The sequence below is a fragment of the Mauremys mutica genome, chromosome 8, assembly GCF_020497125.1.
Source record: "Mauremys mutica isolate MM-2020 ecotype Southern chromosome 8, ASM2049712v1, whole genome shotgun sequence".
Classification (NCBI taxonomy): Eukaryota; Metazoa; Chordata; order Testudines; family Geoemydidae; genus Mauremys; species Mauremys mutica.
Genome location: NC_059079.1, coordinates 54062513 through 54081965, shown reverse-complemented (window position 1 = coordinate 54081965; position 19453 = coordinate 54062513). Strand labels below are relative to the sequence as shown.

At 41.0% G+C, this 19453-nt stretch overlaps 1 protein-coding gene across 3 annotated transcripts in view; it reads right to left on the bottom strand.

The window, feature by feature from the left end:
* Positions 1 to 2453: 2453 nt before the first annotated feature.
* TRMT1L (tRNA methyltransferase 1 like) overlaps positions 2454 to 19453 on the bottom strand; it is a 52546-nt gene continuing 35546 nt past the window's right edge. For all 3 annotated transcript variants that reach the window (XM_045027099.1, XM_045027097.1, XM_045027098.1), the window contains exons 8-16: positions 18068 to 18147; positions 16571 to 16820; positions 13935 to 14147; positions 11569 to 11756; positions 7429 to 7507; positions 6368 to 6534; positions 5511 to 5570; positions 3884 to 4010; positions 2454 to 3784 (exon numbers count right to left, since the gene is read on the bottom strand). In XM_045027099.1, coding sequence (XP_044883034.1) covers positions 3460 to 3784; positions 3884 to 4010; positions 5511 to 5570; positions 6368 to 6534; positions 7429 to 7507; positions 11569 to 11756; positions 13935 to 14147; positions 16571 to 16820; positions 18068 to 18147 — 1489 coding nt within the window. In that variant the 3' untranslated portion in view covers positions 2454 to 3459. The remainder of the gene's footprint in view (positions 3785 to 3883; positions 4011 to 5510; positions 5571 to 6367; positions 6535 to 7428; positions 7508 to 11568; positions 11757 to 13934; positions 14148 to 16570; positions 16821 to 18067; positions 18148 to 19453) is intronic.

The following is a 19453-nucleotide window of genomic DNA, read 5'->3' as shown; positions in this document are numbered from 1 at the left end:
TCTCTCTCTGAACACAGAAACTCTTGAGCTCCTGGCTCCCAGCCTCTTATATAGGGCCAGCTGAGGCCTGATTGGGGTGTGGCCCAGCTGCAGGTGCTTTCCCTGCCACAGCCCTCTCCCAGGGCTGTTTTAAGCTCTTCAGCGCAGGAGCGGGGTAACCACCCCGCTATAGTCAGCAACATTTATGTTGCTCATAGGTGTCACTCAGCTGTGCTACTGTTGAGTGGTACAGCTGTGCTTCTAAGATCACTAGTGTAGACATGACCTTATTCTTTAATCTGTTCTTTCCCTAGTTTGGCTTGGGTTTCTTCCCCCATGTTAATAGTGTGTTAAGTATCTGATCACAGATTACGTTTTTAGTAAAGCCTGGAGCAAAATGTACATTAAATACCTCGGCTTTCTTGATGCTGTGTTATTAGTTTTCCATCTTTAAGTAGAGGACCCACACTTTCCTTGGTCTTTTTCTTGCTCCTCATGTATTTATAGAACCTCTTTTTATTGCCTTTTATTTCTTTTGCTAGGTGTAACTCATTTTGTGCCTTAGCCTTTCTGATTTTGTCCTCCATGCTTGTACTGGTCCTTTGTATTCATTTTGCATTCATGTTTCCACTTTTTGCAGGATTCCTTTTTGATTTTCTGATTCTGATGGAGCCATATTGGCTTCTTACTATTTTTCCTATAGTATGAGGATAATTTGCTGTTGGCCTTTAATCTTGAATCTGTGAGCAACTGCCAGCTTTCTCAAACTCTCTTTTCTCTTAAATTTTCTTATGTACCAGTTCTCTGAACTTGGAAGAGTTCCACACTAACAGAGAAATATTGTCGAAGTCCATTTTTTGAAGTCCATTGCCCATAGTCTGCTATTCTCACTCATTCTTTTCCTTAGAAACATGAAATCTATCATTTTGTGATCACATTCACCCATTGCCTTCAATCTTCAGCTTTGCAACCAATTCCTCCCTGTTAGTCAGAATCAAGTCGATAATGGCTAGCCCCGGTAACTTACTCCACCTTTTTGTTTAAGAAGTTGCCCCAATACACTTTAAGAACTTACTGGACATTTTGTGTTTTGCTATATTACTTTTCCATGAATACATACAACTGAAAGCTAATTTGTACTTCTGAGACTTGCTGAACCATGACAGCAAGTTAAACTAAAGATTATGCATTAAGGAGCTAGTTGACTACGTGCCAGATTTGCCTCAACAACAAGATTTGGATATTGAGTGTTAAGATAGAGGTATACACAACCTGTTCTCCTAATCTCTGCAGTTAGTTGGTCAACTTTAAAATCACATTTCTGCCTGAAATTGGTTTCAGTTCAGTGTTGGATTGCTTTAACTGAAACATTAGAAACTTTTTGTATTTTGTCAGTTTGTTTGCTTTGCATTTGACAACTTCCTGGTTTGCCAGTTTCACTGTATGGTCAAGTTGCTCTGTTGGTGTGAGACTCTTCCACAGCAATAAAGAATAAAAACAAGAATGAGGTCTGAACGCTCCCTAAGGCCAGTATTTAGTTAAAAGGACACTCAATTTGAAACCTTGTCAACTTAAAAAAAATTGCGCTAAGTAATTCCAGGTTCTACATCTGCTGTACAGACCCCCTGTCAATTTTCATGGATTTTTCTTTTTCCTGTGATGTTTTTATGTGAACTTTAGCATGAAGTAAGTGGTACTATGTGGAAGATTTTCTCTGGTGCCAACCCTGAAATTGCTTTTTCTCCAGCACCAGTAAGTCATGCATGATTCTCTCCCTCTGTGTTCCCAGTCCTATTAGACTAGTTCATGTACTTTATGCCAAACCTCACACTACTAGTGTTTATTTTGTGGAGTTCTGAAGAAGATTTTTCTTCTATAAGTCAAATAGCTACATGACTAGAGAGTCTTACAGCTTGGCAGAGCCTGAAAGTGCTACGTATCACAAATACCCTATCTTGTAGAACTGAGTGGCATAGAACGGCTGAGAAGGAAGTGATAGAGTGGTTCTGTGACAGGACTGGGGCCGTAGCGGCTGTGAAAACCTGTATCTGAAGGCGTGTCTATACTACATATGCTTTGCTGGCATAACTCTGCTGGAAGAACCCCGTAGTAGGGAGATGTAGCATAAACTGACACGACAGGAGGAGTTCTGCTGGTACAGCTAAGCCACCAGAAAAACTCTTCTGGCTGCATACTTATATCTACATGGGGGGAGTTTCCTTTGGCACACCTACATTGGTTTTTAGGGAGTATGATTTTTTTCCCCCTCAGTCTCCTAGCCAATACATAGTTATGCCACCAAAACTTTGTAGACTAAGCCTGAATCTAAAATTATTACCCTTGTTGTATGGAAGATCCTGTTTTAAAAACAGTATAAGACAGTTGTTCCTAGATCAGAACTAGCGAATGACAGAAGTTTTGGACGAAACTCTTCATTCTAACAGTTGGAAAAAGCCACACTAAAATGAACCGCATGATTTTATGGCTGAAGTAATACCATATATGTATTTTAAAAGGAAAATATAAAAAAAAATGACTATTTATTAAATGTTTTTTCAACCTGTACTACAAGAGATGGTTCTAATAGTGAAAATAACCTGTTTATGTACAAATTTAATCACTGACTTGTAAAAGGAATCTCACAAGCAGGTTAAATTAGATAACTGCCAGCTAACTGACTAGAGTTCAGCTGTATTGACTTAATCATCAAATAGTACCAGTGACAATTTAAATGCAGGATGAGTTAAATCCTGGTGAATTAATTCTTTGCCACTCAGTCCTCTCTACCCAATAGCTTACCAGCTTTCTCCTTCATTACCAGCAGGTAATTGTTATTTTGTTCAAAGTAGCTAATTCACTTGAAATATATAGCTATATAGCGCTAAAGATAAAAAATCAAATAGCAAAAAGTTTAATTTCATTCCCGATCCACTTGCATTTAGGTCTTTGCTTTTAGGTAAAAGTTAAGTTTACTACCTATTTAAAATGTTCTGGCTTGCTTAAATTTAATACCACATTTTATAGTGCAACATTTTTGGTTTCTTACAGACTTGACCTATTGCTAAACTCTAACCAATCAAGCTGCAGGCATGATGGCCCATTTCATACTTAGGTTATGCTCTAGCAACACTTATGGAAATGCTTAAGACTTCTGGCCCCATCGCTTATCCACTGTACTGGAAATTGCACTAGGAGTTTGAATAAGGCTTTTCGAAGAGCTGCGGGTAGTCACAAAATGCCAGTGTTTAAAAGAAAGACAAGAGCATAAAAGTCAATACCCTCTACAGTTTCTTTCTCCACTCTAATTGTAACTTGACCATATGTATTGTGATCAATTACAAGTTCTTCTGTGTAATTCTAAAATGTCTCCCACGCATTAAAATAACTGGCAACCCAAGCTTTCAAAACCAGTTCTGTAGATTGGTTTACATGAGTAACATTGGTTTACAGTGGCTTAGTTGCAAATCTCAAATTAACACATTATTTGCATTCAGCAGCAGTAAAGTTATCGTTATAGCTGTCTTTTGTGAATGTGAGAATGCCTTCTGATTTATCATCTTCTGTAAACTCCATGTCTCCTGACTTGTCAGCTACAGCAGCTTGGACATTGTCTTCTGCCTGGGCATCTTCAGTGGACTGGAGAGGGCCTTCTGCCTGTCCCCCAGTGTACGTGGGAGTGCTGTACTTCACAAGGATAGATTTAAACTGTGCCAACGGTGCATTTGTGCGAACTCCCATGGGATCAAAATGGGTTCGGCTTACTCTATACCCAGCTTGGGACAGATACTGTAAGAACTTGTTTAACCTGAAAAAATTATAGAGAAAGTTATTACTGGTTAGTTGGTTTCAACACAGATTACACACTGATTTTATTTGACATCAGAAACTGGAACTTGATCCTTACTTTGGCATGTTCATTCCTTTGATACTATGTCTATGGATATTATAGTAAAATGCAGGGTGCTCAGCATTGCTTTCGGACTTCTGTCTTTTTGCTGTGTTTCTACTCATTTCATTACTTTTCCTTTTACCTGAAACACAGAAATGCTCATTAGGGGCAAGATCCAAAATGTAGTTCTTCAGCCTCTGCCTAACTCTGTAGCCACCTAAAAAACCAATTACTGAGTTGCTTCAGTCCAGGCAGCCGGGTGCCTCAAACTAAATATTCCCCTGCTTATCTGGCAGGTGCTCGCCGAAGCTACCTACTGGATCAGGCCCCACAAAAACCACAGAAGATGATGGTGCCACCTTAGAACCACTGCTTTAACCCAATGGCTTGAGCCCTCACCTGGGATGTGGGAGACCTGGGTTTAATTTCCCCCCCTCTGTCTGATATGAAGAAGAGATTTGAACTCTGGTCTGCCTCCACCCAGGAGAGTGCCATAACCACTGTGCTAGGGAGTATTTTGAGGCAGATCTCTCTTCTGTTGAAACTGTTCCACTGTATATAATTAACATGTATTGGGCCAGAGTAACCCACTAGGTACATGGGAGAACCATGTTAGAGTCCTCCAGCTCCAGTACATATTTATTTATATATAGTGGAACAGTTTCAACAGGAGAAAACCGAAAGCCTGGTGGTTAGGGTACTATCCTTAGATAGGGGAGACCACAGCTGAAGTCTCTTCTTGATATCAGTGAGAGGGGACAACCAAACTAGGTCTCCAATATGGTAGGTGAGTGCTCTTAGCACTCAGCTAAATTATATACATTTGACCAGAGCTCTTGTAGCACTTAGTGATGATGGCACCCAGCACCCAGTGTGTGTGTGTGTGTGTAAGGTGCATAAGCCCTTTCTTGCAGCCTTCAGGAGAGGGTTCATGGCTTTGAATCCTGAGTGGAGGGATGCACCTTCCAGCCCAGATATAGGTACATAAGTCCCTCTGAGGAGCAGGACTCAGGACTTGCCCTTTTCCTTGGCATTTTGTAGTGGCTATATTAGGCAGCTCAGTGAGCTGGATTTTGTGGATCCCTAACTCTCCCCAGCATTGTATATGGAGCCCAGCTCAGAGCTGTGGATTTCACTAAGCAGTAGAGTACCTAAATGATAAGCGTTCCCCTGTGGGAAACTCACCTTAGGCCTCTATTGCTTTTCCGTAGGTAGCATTCCTGGCTTAGACTGATTGAACTAAAGCTACAACTACACCACTTCTGGGGGGAAAACCCCTCATTCCTTAAAAGCTGAAGGGACCTGAAATCTAGTCTAGTTTAATAGATAATTTTAAAGTTTTCTATAACTCACTTCCATAGGAGCCAAGGGCTGCACAGATAAACTAGACTTGCAAAGGTACATAGTGCACTTCATGCAATAATGGCTTTTTGTCTTTCCCAGCAAATACTATTTTGGGTAAAGATTAAAAATATTTTTAAAGTTTCATTAATCTTCACTGGAGGTGAACCACTGAGCACATTTGTTTAAAAAAAAAAAACAACCCAAGAAACCCACCCCACCCCTCCTTCACTGATTGTGGTTATCTGCTAGCACAAACCACAAGGGGTGTGCATGTAGGTGTGATGGATGAACTACATACCTTGTACCACATAGTAGTCAGCGGCAGTATCTGGTGTTTTAATAAAGACACCACATTCTTCTAGAATACAAAAGTCAAAATTAAATCCGAAGTGTGACAAAACAATGTTTTAAATAGATTTTGTTTTGCTGCCTTATAAAGGGATCCACAAAAATTTGAAAGGGGAAAACCCCAAACTTTCTAGACAAAGTAAAAGGCGTAAAAACGATAGAGGCAAAAGGATAGGTAATGGGTTATGGAAACTTTCACTAAACACTTATCAGTTTGAATCTGGCATAGGACAATATTCAAGTAAAATTACTATAGGATGATTTATCTGAAGTGAGGTGGTAGCCTCTATAGTGGGATTCTATTCTAATAAGAACAGACTAGACTGCCATCTCAATCACTCCCCCCCATTGGCAGTCTCTGTAGAGAAGCCCAGGATTGACTGAGCATGAAGGGCAGAGTCCCTTCTCACTAAGAGGGGAGGAACTTCCCCCTCAGGGCTGCAGTACGAAGGCTAGTATATGGGAAGCTTCTGCTACTGCTGCCTGTTTTGTGAATAAATTGGACTACAGTACTGTCAGCATGGCACCTTGTATCAGCACTAGTTTCCTTAACATAGGATTTTTCCATACTGGTTTAAGTCTAGCACCCTGTCGCAAGCAGGCCTTAACAGCAGAGGTTTAAAGAGTATGACAAAATCCCATAATATGGCAAGACTATTTTTCCCATGCTTTGTGAGAGGGAACATGTTCCTGACTTTCTTTTAATATGCACTGCTACAGTTACTTTTGCTCAAGAAATTTTCAATTGGTTTTAGACATTTAAAAATCCTATGTGTTTTTTGTAAGCAACTTGCCATTTTATCTCACCTTGTTTGTTCTGGCTGGCAGGACCATGGATTGAAAACTGTTTTAGAGTTGTACACTCTGCTTCACAGATTAATGTCTTTACAAGTGGCTGAATCTCATCCAAGCCATGCTGAACAGCTTCAAACAGCATTCTTCTGAGGAATCCAGTGTTAAAGAGGGACCCTGACCTGGACAGTGCAATAGAATGCCAGTGAAAATAAGGAGACTGGTGTATGACAAAGTATATTTATTTACAGCAAAAGGCCTTTGCTCCTTTAGAAGTGGTTCCCACAAACTGAGTAGCTGGTGAACTATACTTATATTAACAGGGTACATAGTTTGTGATACAATTTAACATTATTTTTGTTTTAGGTAGTGGCAGTGCAGGGTCATGGCTTGAAAGTCAAGAGCTCATGAGTGTTAATCCCAGTTCTGCCATTGATTTAGTGTGTCAACTTGGGCAAAGTCACTTCATCTCATTTCCCCATGTGTAAAATGGGGACGATACCCATATCACAGGGATGCACTGTCAAAATTAGGGTGGTGTACTAATAGTATTTGGAAATAGTAAAAGCAGAGGTAGTGCTAAGGATTAGTTCTGATTCTATAATCTAGTTCTGAAATGCTCACATTTAAATTTAACTATTCTTTCAATCCAAAAATCCAAGGATAAACACCACTGCTAATTACCATCAAACAGTTCAAGTTATTTAATAATATTGGAAGTGCATAGGTATTAAGATATTATGTAAGTTAGTTATCAATGTATACTAGTGTATACTAGTTCTCTGGTCCCAAAACATCAAGCTACTCAGCCAGATTCTCCTGTGCAGTGTAATTGTTTAATATCTCCAAGATATATCATATCTCCAAGATGTGAAATTGAAAACTAGTTCACTATTGTTTATTTAGTAAACTCACTGCTTGTTGTCTACCAGTTTGACTAGGAAAACTCATTTTCTTATTACTCAGCTCTCCAATGAAATAACCAGCTGCCAAATCCATCTCAGTTGCTAGATATAAATTTACTGCTGTACGAACAAACAAGCTTTCACTTTTGTTACACTGTGTGCTGTACATACCACAGAGGACCAAGTTCTACTGCTGTCTTCCCAGGCATACTGCCATGGCAGTCACAAGGTAGTTGCCGGTAAGGGTTTTCTGTAACAGAAAACAGAATTAAGTGATTTCAAAATACAATCTATAGAACTCACTTTAACAAACAAAATGAAAGACATGTTTTAGATACTAGAAATGTTGCACCCAATAAGAAGTAATTCTGCCTAAGTAGAGGCATTTAATAGGACAAGCAACATCAGAACCCAAAATACACAAACAGCTGTAAAAATGCCTGAGACACCAACTTTTATTAATGTTGTCACAAGTTACTACCTCTGGTGTCTGCTGGAATCTAATGAGGGGCACTGTAACTTTTTAGTTATTTTTAAATTAAAATAAAACAAAACCAGAGCGCCATATTACTTGGTATGTGTTTTAAATAACTCCTTCTAGCTATTGCATTAGAACTTTCCACTGCAAAACAAGTTTAAACTAAAAAAGCTTTTCAAGGAAAAGTGTATTATGCAAAAAATTGTTAAAAATTATGGTTGCATATGTGCACAAAATTCAGTTGAATCGTAGGATTTTTATGACAGCCATAGCTCAGCTCCCTTGCACATACGTAGTAGGTTGAAGGACTCTAAATGCTGTCAGTTTGTGCATTTAAAATCTCAGCCATAACACTGGACCTATACAGGTGACAATTTTATTTCTGTTAAGAATGAAAAGAAAATGTGATACTTATTGCAGTCTAATGCTCGTATAGCCAAGAAACGCATCATTGTCTTAAGGAGAAGTGTCAATACCTTAACAGCCCAAGGCATCGGGCCCTTTAGTTACAGTGAGAAATAAGATATGGTTAGACATTCAAATAAGATACAGATAAACAACTGGATGTACTTTGGGTCATCACAAGTCAATACATTCTCAAATTGCAGAATAATCTTGTATACACCAAACTGTTCTTAAAAATATTTCAAATATCCTAAAGGCACTTGTCTTCATTAAAAACTAAATATTTGAGTAGTAAAAGATCTTTGGAAAAATACGCAGTGAATTTTTTTGTTTTTAACATATCAAAACCATGGCAGAATTTTTAACACCCTTTTTTCCTAACCTTACATCTCCAACAAAACTACCAACCACCACCAATGGGGTAGAGAAGCAGTATGAGAAATTTCAACAGAGTAATTTTCCAGAAAGTTTTAAGATAAATGCACATTTCGATTTTTGTCTAAATCATGACCGGTCTAAATGACCAAAGTACCATATTCATGTTCCATGTAGAAAAAGGATCCTTGACTAGAGGGAAGATATGAATTAGTAGTCATTTTAGATACTTTGACACAGTAGAGTGGGGGAAAAAAACAAATGGCTTTGAATAGGTGGATGATATGCAAAGACAACTGCTAAACATACTCTGATGGATAGACCCAATTATTTCAAAAGACAGCAGATAGTAGGAATAGAAAACTCCAAGGGTTCAAAGTATCTCTGAATGGACCATAATGAAAAATGCTTTCACTTCGGCTCTGTAAGTCAGTCCTGTGGAAACCTTTCTGCTCTGGATTAGAATGTCTTGTACTGCTTTTCTCCTTTCCCAAGTTTAGTCAACTAATCTCCATACTGTCAGAGGCAGAGACACTGGATCCAGAGACACAAGCCCCCGGGTCTGTGAAATGATATCAAGATGGCTTGGAAGTGGTAGAAGGGTATGGAGGGATAAGTGCATCAGAAGTTGGAGTACCAGAACTGATATGCCCAGGCCATTATCAACTGGACCTTGTCCTTTGTCATCTTCCTGAGGACTCTGGGAAATAACAGGGATGGGGTGAAAGGATCCCTTTCTGATCAGCAATGCATCTTCCCGAGGAGCAAAAAAACAGCAGATTGTCATGAGGAGGGCTGGGGTAGGCCATTGCCAAAGGAGGGGAGAACAGGTACAGATCCTTGAAAATCAGTCCAAGGCTCTTGATAGCAGTATCAATCCTTCCCTCCTTAACCAGAAGAATGTGCGCTTTCAGTAGATGGAAGGCATATCTGCTTCTGGAAACAGTCTCTTGGAAGAGTCTGGAGCCATCTGGTGGTATGAGTAAGATAAGGAAGGTCTCTGGCTCCAGAAGGGTAGACGCCTTCCTTACTTCTTGCACAGAGCTGGGATATAAAGTTCTATGGATCAAATTGAAATCATTCAGAAAGGCTAATTTCTTGTTCATTGTTGAGTTTAAAACGTCATGGCCCTTTTAGGTTTATCTACTGTAATCATAGCCCTGAACTCATCTCTGGAGTCCAGGGGTAGCTGCTTGGCAAACTGAAAGATTGTATCCCACTGTATCATATTCTGCCAACAGAGCCTGGTAACTGACTACACAGAATTGTAGGCTAGCTGAGTATATTTTTCTCCCAAAAGAGAGTTTTGATTCCTTATACCAAGGGTGGATTTCACAGTAAGATGCTGTTTAGATTTTTCATGAGCCACTGCCACTACCAATGATGCCAGGGCAGAGTGGAAAAATTACTTGAACCCCTTAGGGGGAAAATGACTTCCTAAACGTGGCTGAAATGGAGGTTGGGGTCTACCAGAGGTTCTTGATCAGTGCAAGAATGCCCTTATTAATGGGCATTGCTAAATGGCCCTGAGGGAACAGATGAAGAATATTGAATAACAGGGATGTTCCTGGGCTATTTCCAATGGAATCTCCAAAGTATTAGCCACTCTTTTAAGAGGTTCCTGCAAGTCCTTGAAGTCATCAATAGTGGAAGATGCTGATGGTGTAACTATTTCATCTGGTGAAGATGAAATACACATGGAAAAAACTCATCCTCATACTCTTCCAGGAGATATGCATTATCGCTCTGTGGGTCCTGGCTCAATTTGTGAAGACGACCCTGCGAGCCAACTTGTTCCTACATCTGGATCTCACATAAGGAAAAGAAAATGGGTTTTGAGGTTTACAGGAGAACCAGTATGGCCAGGATTGCATTCCATAAGAAAAGGGTATATGATGCAACAGAGATAGAATACAAGAAGCTTATAGTCTTCAGAAGCATGTCTTCTGTGATTACAAGAACTTCTCCCAATGTCCCTCTCAGGAACACATCTTGGAGAAGGAGAAGATAACCTAGGAGAAGGGCTTCTATGCCCCCAAGATGATGATGATGATTATGCCAACAAGTAGCACTTCTCTATGGGAGGTGCAGATCTCTGAGAGGTTAACACTGGTTGAGAAGATCCAGCAATAACTCTGAGACTGAGATAGGTGTTGAGGAAGACAGATGAAGCAATATAGTCATAACTGGTACTCTGGGTCCCGATACCTAGACAGACATAGATACTGTAGGTACAGAGAAATATCCAAAGTGGATGCTCTGGTTCTGAGGTCATCACCAGGTCAGCAAGTGTTGTAAATGCAGCCAGAGTCGAGGACCTCTGTACTGATGAAGATGGTGTTGACCATACTGGTACCAAAAAAAATGCTTCAAGAGACTGAGGTTTTCTGCTCAGGCATGGTACTAAAGAATCCAAATCTGTTAGTACCAATGACATCAGAGCTGATTTTGAGGCCTTGGTTGCTGAAAACTGACTGGTGTCTTTTGCCTTGCATCTCCTGACTCTGGTAGCATATGAAGACTCCCAGTGCCAGTTGGGTTTCGCTGCAGCTGGCTTGGACCAATCAGAAAAGTGGCTCTTAGATCTCTTCTTGGCCAGTACAGGAAATTATGATTGTTGGTGAGCAGTGTCCGAAGATCTTTGCTTCTTCCTACCTTGGGCAGCAGAAGTAGTCACTGACTGACCTGAAAAAGACTGGTGTGAGGGTTCAGAGCAGGCAGACAAGCCCCTGGTGGTGTGGTGTGAGGGCATGCAGGGTGCCATGGGTAGCCCCAATGGATACTGTTGGTCAAAAGATTCCAAGCTTGTGCGCACACACATACAGTGGGATCCATATAACAATTACTCAAAGAACCCCTTTTAAACTAGAGGATTATAATGGAAATCCCTCTCCTTTATGTGCACGATCATTATCACAATTCTATATATGAAATATTTCCTGTGAAAGCAAGTATTTTTACATATTGGAACTTACCATGTGCCTAACATAGGTACATACAATAAACATGCATGGATTATACCTTTAAAAGAAACCAAAGGAAAATCCATTTACCTTCTACCATATTACCCTCCTGAAAAATCCTCTCCTCACACCACTGGCAGTGGATAAGATACCGAATTTTCTTGACTGAATCATCTGCAGGAGATGGTCCCCTCAAAACTCTCACCACTACTAGGACAAAGTGTTCTAGAGCTACTGCAAGCAAAACTTCAATGCCTTTATTACATCGAGCTGCAGCTCTACAAAAGCAAAAAGATAACATATTACTATAGGAATTCAACAAAGACTAACTTTCCCAGATGTTCCACCTTGTGCAATATATATATTTACGATCATCCATTGTTTGGAAAAATCCTACACTGTCTATAAAGAGCCTCCACTTAGACTGTGGGCTCTGAAGGGCAGGGGTCATCTTTTTGTTCTGTGTTTGTATAGGGCCTAGCACAATAGGGTGCTGGTCGATGACTGGGGTTCCTAGGTGTTGAGCTAGGTGTTGAGAAGACTTGGAGGGATAGACTTCAAAGGAAAGATTATAGAAAGTAAATAAATAGATCTAAGTTAAATGAAGACTAAGGGGAGATAAATCACTAGCTAAGGATCTGAACTGGTACACAGAAAAGAGGAATCCTTTAGGGTACTTTGGAGGGGTGTAATTAGAAGCAAAGTGAAAATTAGCAAAGAAAATTTAGCTTGACACTCTGGAAAAGTTATTCCAATATGAGGTCTCAGCCTGCGGTGTGGTTTTACAGAGACAGTTGAAACCCTTAGTGCTAGAATCATTTAAAAGTTAAATGAGATATAGCACTGGAGAACATGCTATAGGGAATAAGTTAGCATGGGCAAGGAGCTAGACAAGACAATCTAAACAGGTCCAATTTAATATAATTGACTATGGAGTCTGTAACAGGGTAGCTTGCTCTCTGGGCTGGAGAGCATGGGGCTAAACCAGTCTGATTACCGAATGAGTCCCACTTGAGGGGAATGAGGCTTAAGTGATGATAAAGCCCAGCTGGGGAAAGAACCAGGCAGAAAGCTCAGGCAGTAAGGAAAAGTTCTACAGGCATGAAGGCCTGGGAGAGACCCAGACCAAAAAGGGAAGAGTCTGGAAAAGCTCTCCCTGTAGAGAGGCCTGGGAGAGACCCTGCTTAAGCAGGGACAAAATGGACATACCCAAAGGACAATTTAAGAGATTATGTAGGAAGTGGCCCATGGAAAACTGCAGCTCAGGTAAGGGAGCAGACCTGTCTGTTCAGTATAGGACCCCTGGACCAGAACCCAGAGTAGAGGATGGGACTGGGTCCCCTACTGGCCCCAAGGAAAGGGGCATATAAAGCCTTCCACAATGGTTATTGAGCCAGCAAAGGGGCTACGGGCTGTGTTGAAAACAGGGTAAGGAAGAACTCTACAGAGGGGGAAGGATTTGTTTGTGTCAAAAATATTTTGGGGACTCTTAGTTTGCATGACTGTGACCCGAGAAAGGATAGACTTAAGATGGTGACCCAGCAAGAGGGCCAAGTTTCTGATAGAGAAACCACCACAGTTCTGGATCATGCTGGCATTCTACTCCTGGCCACCTAGCAGTGAGTGGATTCGTTTATGGAGCCTGAAGATCTTTCACACCTAATCTCCCACTCACTCTTCCCTGAACTATTGTTCCATTATCTTGATCTGGATTTGTATGTCTTGATTTAGTGTCCAAACCCCCAACTTTCACTTCTGAGTACACTTGTGAAGTCACTGGGAATATCTGTATGAGAAAGAACTATTATTATTAACAGGGTTTGCAGGGCAAGCAGCACCATATCATATTTGCTTGTAAGTAGTAGAATTACAGCACCAGATCATTTTTTTTCCTTAACCATAATATTTAACCTGTGAAAAATTTAGCCACACTGTGTTTGTTTGTAAACACTTGAGGCTAGGGGGTCTAGATTTTGGGGTGAATATCTATTTTCTCATTATGAAATATACTGTGAAAGTTGACACTAATGAGTTTATTTCCATTTAAAGCAAATCTAATTTAATGCTCTTTCCCACAGATAATTGTATTAATAGCTTCTGAAGTATTTATAAAGGCTTAGGCAGCATTAAATCATCACCAAATGAAAAAGGAACTTAAAATCTTCAGATATTCAAATTTGCATTATATTACCTTTTCTTTCTGAAGATTAATAATATACTCCATACCCATTTGCCATCTCGTCAGTCACTTCAGTTTAAAATACTTAAATTGTTCTATAGTAGTGAACTTGAAATCAAGTACAAAACTGATATTTCAGTGCCTAACTTGTAGAGCTTAAGGAATTCTGAAAAGCAAAGACACACAACTTGCTTTAGCAATCACCAAAAGCGTGCATTAGCAATCCTCTTCTGCCAGAGCTTAAGAGCTGACTATGATTCATGTGTTGTAATAGTACCTTGCCACAGCAGCAACTACTATTCTAGCTGCCAGTTCCTTGTAGTACTCCGTTCTGACAACGTTACAGCCGTAGTGGCGCTGGGCCACATGCTGAGCTTTTGCATACAGAGAACTGATGTCTGTGGATGTCACTGATACTATTCCAAGATTTCTTACATTTCTGAATGCAGAATCCAGGTAGTTCACAGCTGTTCCAAATGGGTCCAGGTGTCTAAAAACAAAAAATACAGAGAAGCATCTCTGGTACATAACTACTTAGCTTTTAAGCTATCTTGAGAAAAAAACTGTTTTAAAAAACCTCATCCATAACATCTGAAGTAAAATAAAAATAGAATTTGATTTTACAACACACCTTCCATACCTCTAACATGCCCAAATAATTTACAAAGCAACAAGTTAGAGGGGGCAGGCAGTATATGTTGACTAATGCAATAGTCATCACACATACAGCACAATCTCTCTCACATCCTAGCATGCTGGATAATTGAACCAAGAAGAATGCTGGCCAAGATACCGGTGTTTATTCTCCCATGTCTTTCAAAATATACAAATACACTTCAACTCCCACTGAATTCAATTGGTTTGTGGATGCTCTGCAACTCTAAGAATCAGACCACTTAATTTGAGGTCTATATATAGATTTAGTGCCTGCATTTGGGCACTAAAATTTGAATATTTTGGCCTTAGAATCTAATTAGATCAGCCATGCTATTTAAGAATGGATTACAATAAGTGATCCATAAACATGCAGCCTTATTAAAAACTACATGCACAGATATGAATTTCAAATGGGCTAAAATTATAGAAAAAAGATTCTTGTATTTCATTTTTCCCCAAATAGACAAAGTTATACCAAAAATCCACAAGTTTGGCCTAAAATGTTCATACACACTGTGAGGCAAACTTGCAGCCAGACCAGAGCCGCTGACTCAGCTGCCGTGACTTCCCCCTCCAACAGAGTCTGCAGTAACTCCTCACCATAGATCTTAGAGATCCCTTTGCCATGGAAAAATCCAGAATTTGTATTTTTACAGTCTTTAGTTTTTACATTTTGTAAAAAATGAAAAACTGGGTTCTATTGTATATGTTATCTGAGCCGCCATTATCCAGCTCTTCGTATTAACCGAACCGGGGCTCACAGCCAGGGCCCTGGGTGGAGGGGCTTGGGTTGTCAGCCCCAGGTGGCTGGGCTCCCTATTGTGATTAGGAAAACTAAAGTTCAGCATTTCATTATAATCATGGGAAAAACACTTGATTTTTATGGTTTTTTATTGGAGAATTTTGGGGGTTTTTTAGCATGGAAAACTAGGATCCCTGCTCATCAATCAGGCATGCTGCAGCCAGGGCCGGTGCAAGGATGTTTCGCGCCCTAGGCGAAACTTCCACCTTGCCCCCCCCCCCGTGCCCCCGCCCTGATGCGCGCTCCCCCCACCCATGGCAGCTCCTCCCCTCTGCCTTGAGGTGCCCCCCTTGCGGCAGCTCCCCACCCTCCGCCCTGACGCACCGCCCCCGCCCCCCCAAGTTCACCCCTGCCCCGCCTCCTCCCCGAGCACGCCGTGGCTGCTTCACTTCTCCCGCCTACCAGGCTTGCGGCACCTAAGCTGATTGGCGCCGCAAGCCTGGGAGGTGGGAGAAGTGAAGCAGCTCACCCCTGCTCTGCCTCCTCCCCGAGCACGCCGTGGCCCAGCTCCCTCTGCCGAAATGCTGGCGGCGACCGGGGCAGCTGAAGATCCGGCCGCCGCGGTCGCTGCCAAAGAAAATGGAGCCCCTGAAATCCTAGCACCCTGGGCGACCACCTAGGTCGCCTAAATGGTTGCACTGACCCGGGCTGCAGCAACTCAATTGCAGGGGTTCATCCCATAAGCAGAGCCTCAGCATTAACGCATACTGCAGCAGCCTATTCCTGGGCAGAGCCTGGGTCAGATGACCTCTAGGCACAGGTATTTCACTGATCCTGCCTGAGCAGTAAGTTAGTCTGTACAACAGCATTACTTAGCCAGGAATCCTCCTGCTGGATTTCAGTGTTAGTGTCATTAGGCTTCCAGCCTGCCCTTGATCCAGTTCCTGTTCCTGCCTCAGCCTTGTTCCAGCCCACTTCAGCCTTGCCCATGCCTTATTCTGACCTTGCTCCAGCCCTGCCCTTCCCTCCGGACCCTTGGACTGACTCTAACCCAGCTTCAACCTTTGGTCTGCATCCTGATTTGGCTTGTCTATAGACTGACATCAGTTCTGACCCACAGCCTATCCTTGGACCCCAATTTCAGTGCTGTCCTGGTCCTGACTCTTCGGCTGGCTTCAACCTTGGTACCTGTTCTCAACCATGTCTCCAACCACCAGGCCGGATCACAGCACCCAATACACATTATCCTGGTGCTTATTTTCCACGTTGGATGCCAGAAGGGCTTACATGTTTTCCCAGTGATTATTTTTTAAAAGATTTAAAATTAAATCTCCATTTACATAGCACTTCAGATGCTACACAATTAAACTTTTAATAAGGAAATAACCAGATGCTGTTGGTTATCTCATCCATTCAGACTTCTCTAAATAATCACTGGGGAAAAAATTAAATTACAGTCAAGATCAAAGCACCAAGTAAAGACAAACTTGTAGTAGCAAACACTCTTCACTTACATAAAATCGAAGGATCTCAAGTGCATTATGACATTGGCATCCATTTTTGTCACATCAATAATGCCTACATTTTCCTCTCCTTCTTCCATAGTTTCATCACAGTCATCCTCTTCCTTAGTGTTCATCATCACCTTCATCTTGTTTAAATGGCAGTTCTCCTGAATCATTGTCACGGAATTTTCATTGAAATCATTAATCGTAACCTTCACAGAATTTCCAAGGTGCTTTGCCCACTGTAATCCCATTATACCTGAGGAGAAAGACAAGTGCATAATTTTAAGGTTGGCTGCATGGAATAGAATAAAGGCCTGTTTTTTGATCCCCTTAACTTCAATAAAAACACAATCAAACCCTAAATGTGCATAATACAGAAATGTGATCCATACTCAGGCTTTCATCGTGCAAGAACTCTGTTGGCAAACTCCAGCATTTGTGTGAAGACTCCCTGAAGTCTATATGGGCACAAAGGTTTGCCTACCCAGTTCTCATTACAAGATAAGTGCCATAGATATAAAAATGCTCTGTGTACTGTGAAACAAATTGGACCTCAAATCTGTAGCAAGTCCCCTGGGCTTGTGCAACACTCTAATGCAGCAGACTGAAACTTCTGTGGCAGAGCAAGATTAAAAAAAAAAAAAAACCCTCAATTTTTCAATTTAACTGAATGAAACAGGAAAATTAACATTTTAACTAATATAGCAATTCTTGTTAGTCTGATATTAAATTGTTTTTATGCTGCCCAAAAATTTTAAATTTTTGATGTGCTGCAGATATTTGTAACAACAATATGTGATTGTATTGTAAAAGTTGTTGTCGGGGGGGGGGGAACAGGAGGTTTTGATAGCTGGATAGGAGGCAGTTTAGACTTTTGGTGTGGCTTGGAACTGTGCAATAAACACATTAGCAGGACATTAACTGCTGAGCATTTTAATTGTTGTCTTCGGGTTTTAGAACTAACACCTGTTTGAGATCATGGGGATAGTTCACTGTTGTTTCACTGTCTACAGATTCAGGAAGATAACACCGCATTGGTTTACATTAATTTCATGGTCAGGATTCTTCTTTATTAATATAAAGACTGGAAACAATTTTTTAAATGAAAGTTTGGATTCAGTGGCACTGTCCTATGACTAGGGGTTGATTTGAAAGCCAAACTCCAAAGCTATGGAATCAGAATACATCGGATGTTGGACATAACTCATCAAGTTAAGACGCACGGTATTTCATGCGCTTTAAAATGTAAAAATTCTTCCTTTGAGCATCAATAACTTCAACTCCAAGATAGTTATGGTCCTTTTACACATCTAGAGCCAAATTCTGATCTCCTTAACTTAGGGAAACACACATGGAAGTCAAAAGGAGTCTGCCTAAGCAAGGACCCCATAATACTTAAATATACAATGTCAATTTCTCATGAGAGGGACTTGCTACAAATTGTAAAATAAAATTAGAAATTTAAAGAAAGTAAAATGAGATTCCAAAAGTTTGTTTATTTACCGGTGGCCCCAAATGCATCCAAACATTCTAACGGGTTCCGTTCTTCAGCCAAAACAGCTAATGCACAGAATATCAGTTGCCTAGAAGATAAAAAGGTGTATAATAAAGTTTTTAGAGTATGTATTTCACATATTTTTGTTTCTTCCATCTTAGGGTAATTTGTTCCAGTAACAGGTTTTGTAATAACTGGGTTTAACAGCCTCCAGAAGGTTTTCTAAACCTTTTGCTTCCTTAAACAGCATTTGTAGGTCTAAGAGTACCCAAATATTCTTAAGTTAATTCCAGTGATAACTTTCTAGGAGTGCTGACTTTAACACTGATCCAGGGAGCACTGAGATATAAAACACCACTATATAACAGTTTCTATGATCAGTGAGTCCATGTAGCAGGACAAATTTGGTACGCAGGCAAATTGTTTGGCCATTTAAAGTACCAACTGCTGGCCTAAGGGCTTGTCTTCATGTACCACTGTAGTGCTTTAGTGAAGATACTACTATGCCAACAAGAGAGCTTCTCCTGTCAGCACAGCTACTGCCTCTCAGGGTGGTGGATTAACTATGTCAACGTGAGAAGTTGTCCCGTTGACATAGCGGTGTCTACATGAGAGGTTAGGTTGGTATAACTATGTCACTCAAGGGTGTGGATTTTTCACACCCCTGAGTGACGTAGTTACACCAATATAAGTTTGTAGTGTAGACCTGGCCTAAGAGTTTGTAGTGGAATGGATCCTTCACTGTGTGGCAAAAAGGTAATATGAAAAATAAGAACTTGAGATTCCACTTGCCAGTTAAACAACACTAACTGGGGTTTAAGAGTATATGCTGTTTGTTTGGGGTTCGTGCTGCTTTCTATAGGAAGTTAATGTGCTCTATGAAAGAACAGACCAGAGACATTATTGGTGGTGGGTTTTTTTTTTTAAACCATTCAGTGCTAGTAATAGCTGTCTGGAAATTACCAGCAATCTTCTTAGACTGGCTTGAGAAATTTTCCCGATTCAAAATTATCTTTGGCAGGGTTCCTTCTGGAAAAGGACCCTGGCAATGACTGAAGGGTAATTAAACTTCCATGTTTCAGAGAACAGGCTTTGTTGTTGCAGCAATTGAGGGTATGGCTACCCTCACAGATGTACAGCGCTGTGAGTTAAACCCGCCTTCGTACAGCTAAGTAAGGAAAGCGCTGCAGTCTGTCCACACTGACAGCTGCCAGCGCACTGTCGTGGCCACATTTGCAGCAGCATTGGGAGCAGTGCATTATGGGCAGCTATCCCAACATTCAAGTGGCTGCAATGTGCGTTTCAAATGGGGGTGGGGTGGAGTGTGACAGGGAGAGTCGGGGGAGAGAGAGTGGGTTTTTGGGGTGCTGAGAGTGTGTCAGCATGCTGTCTTG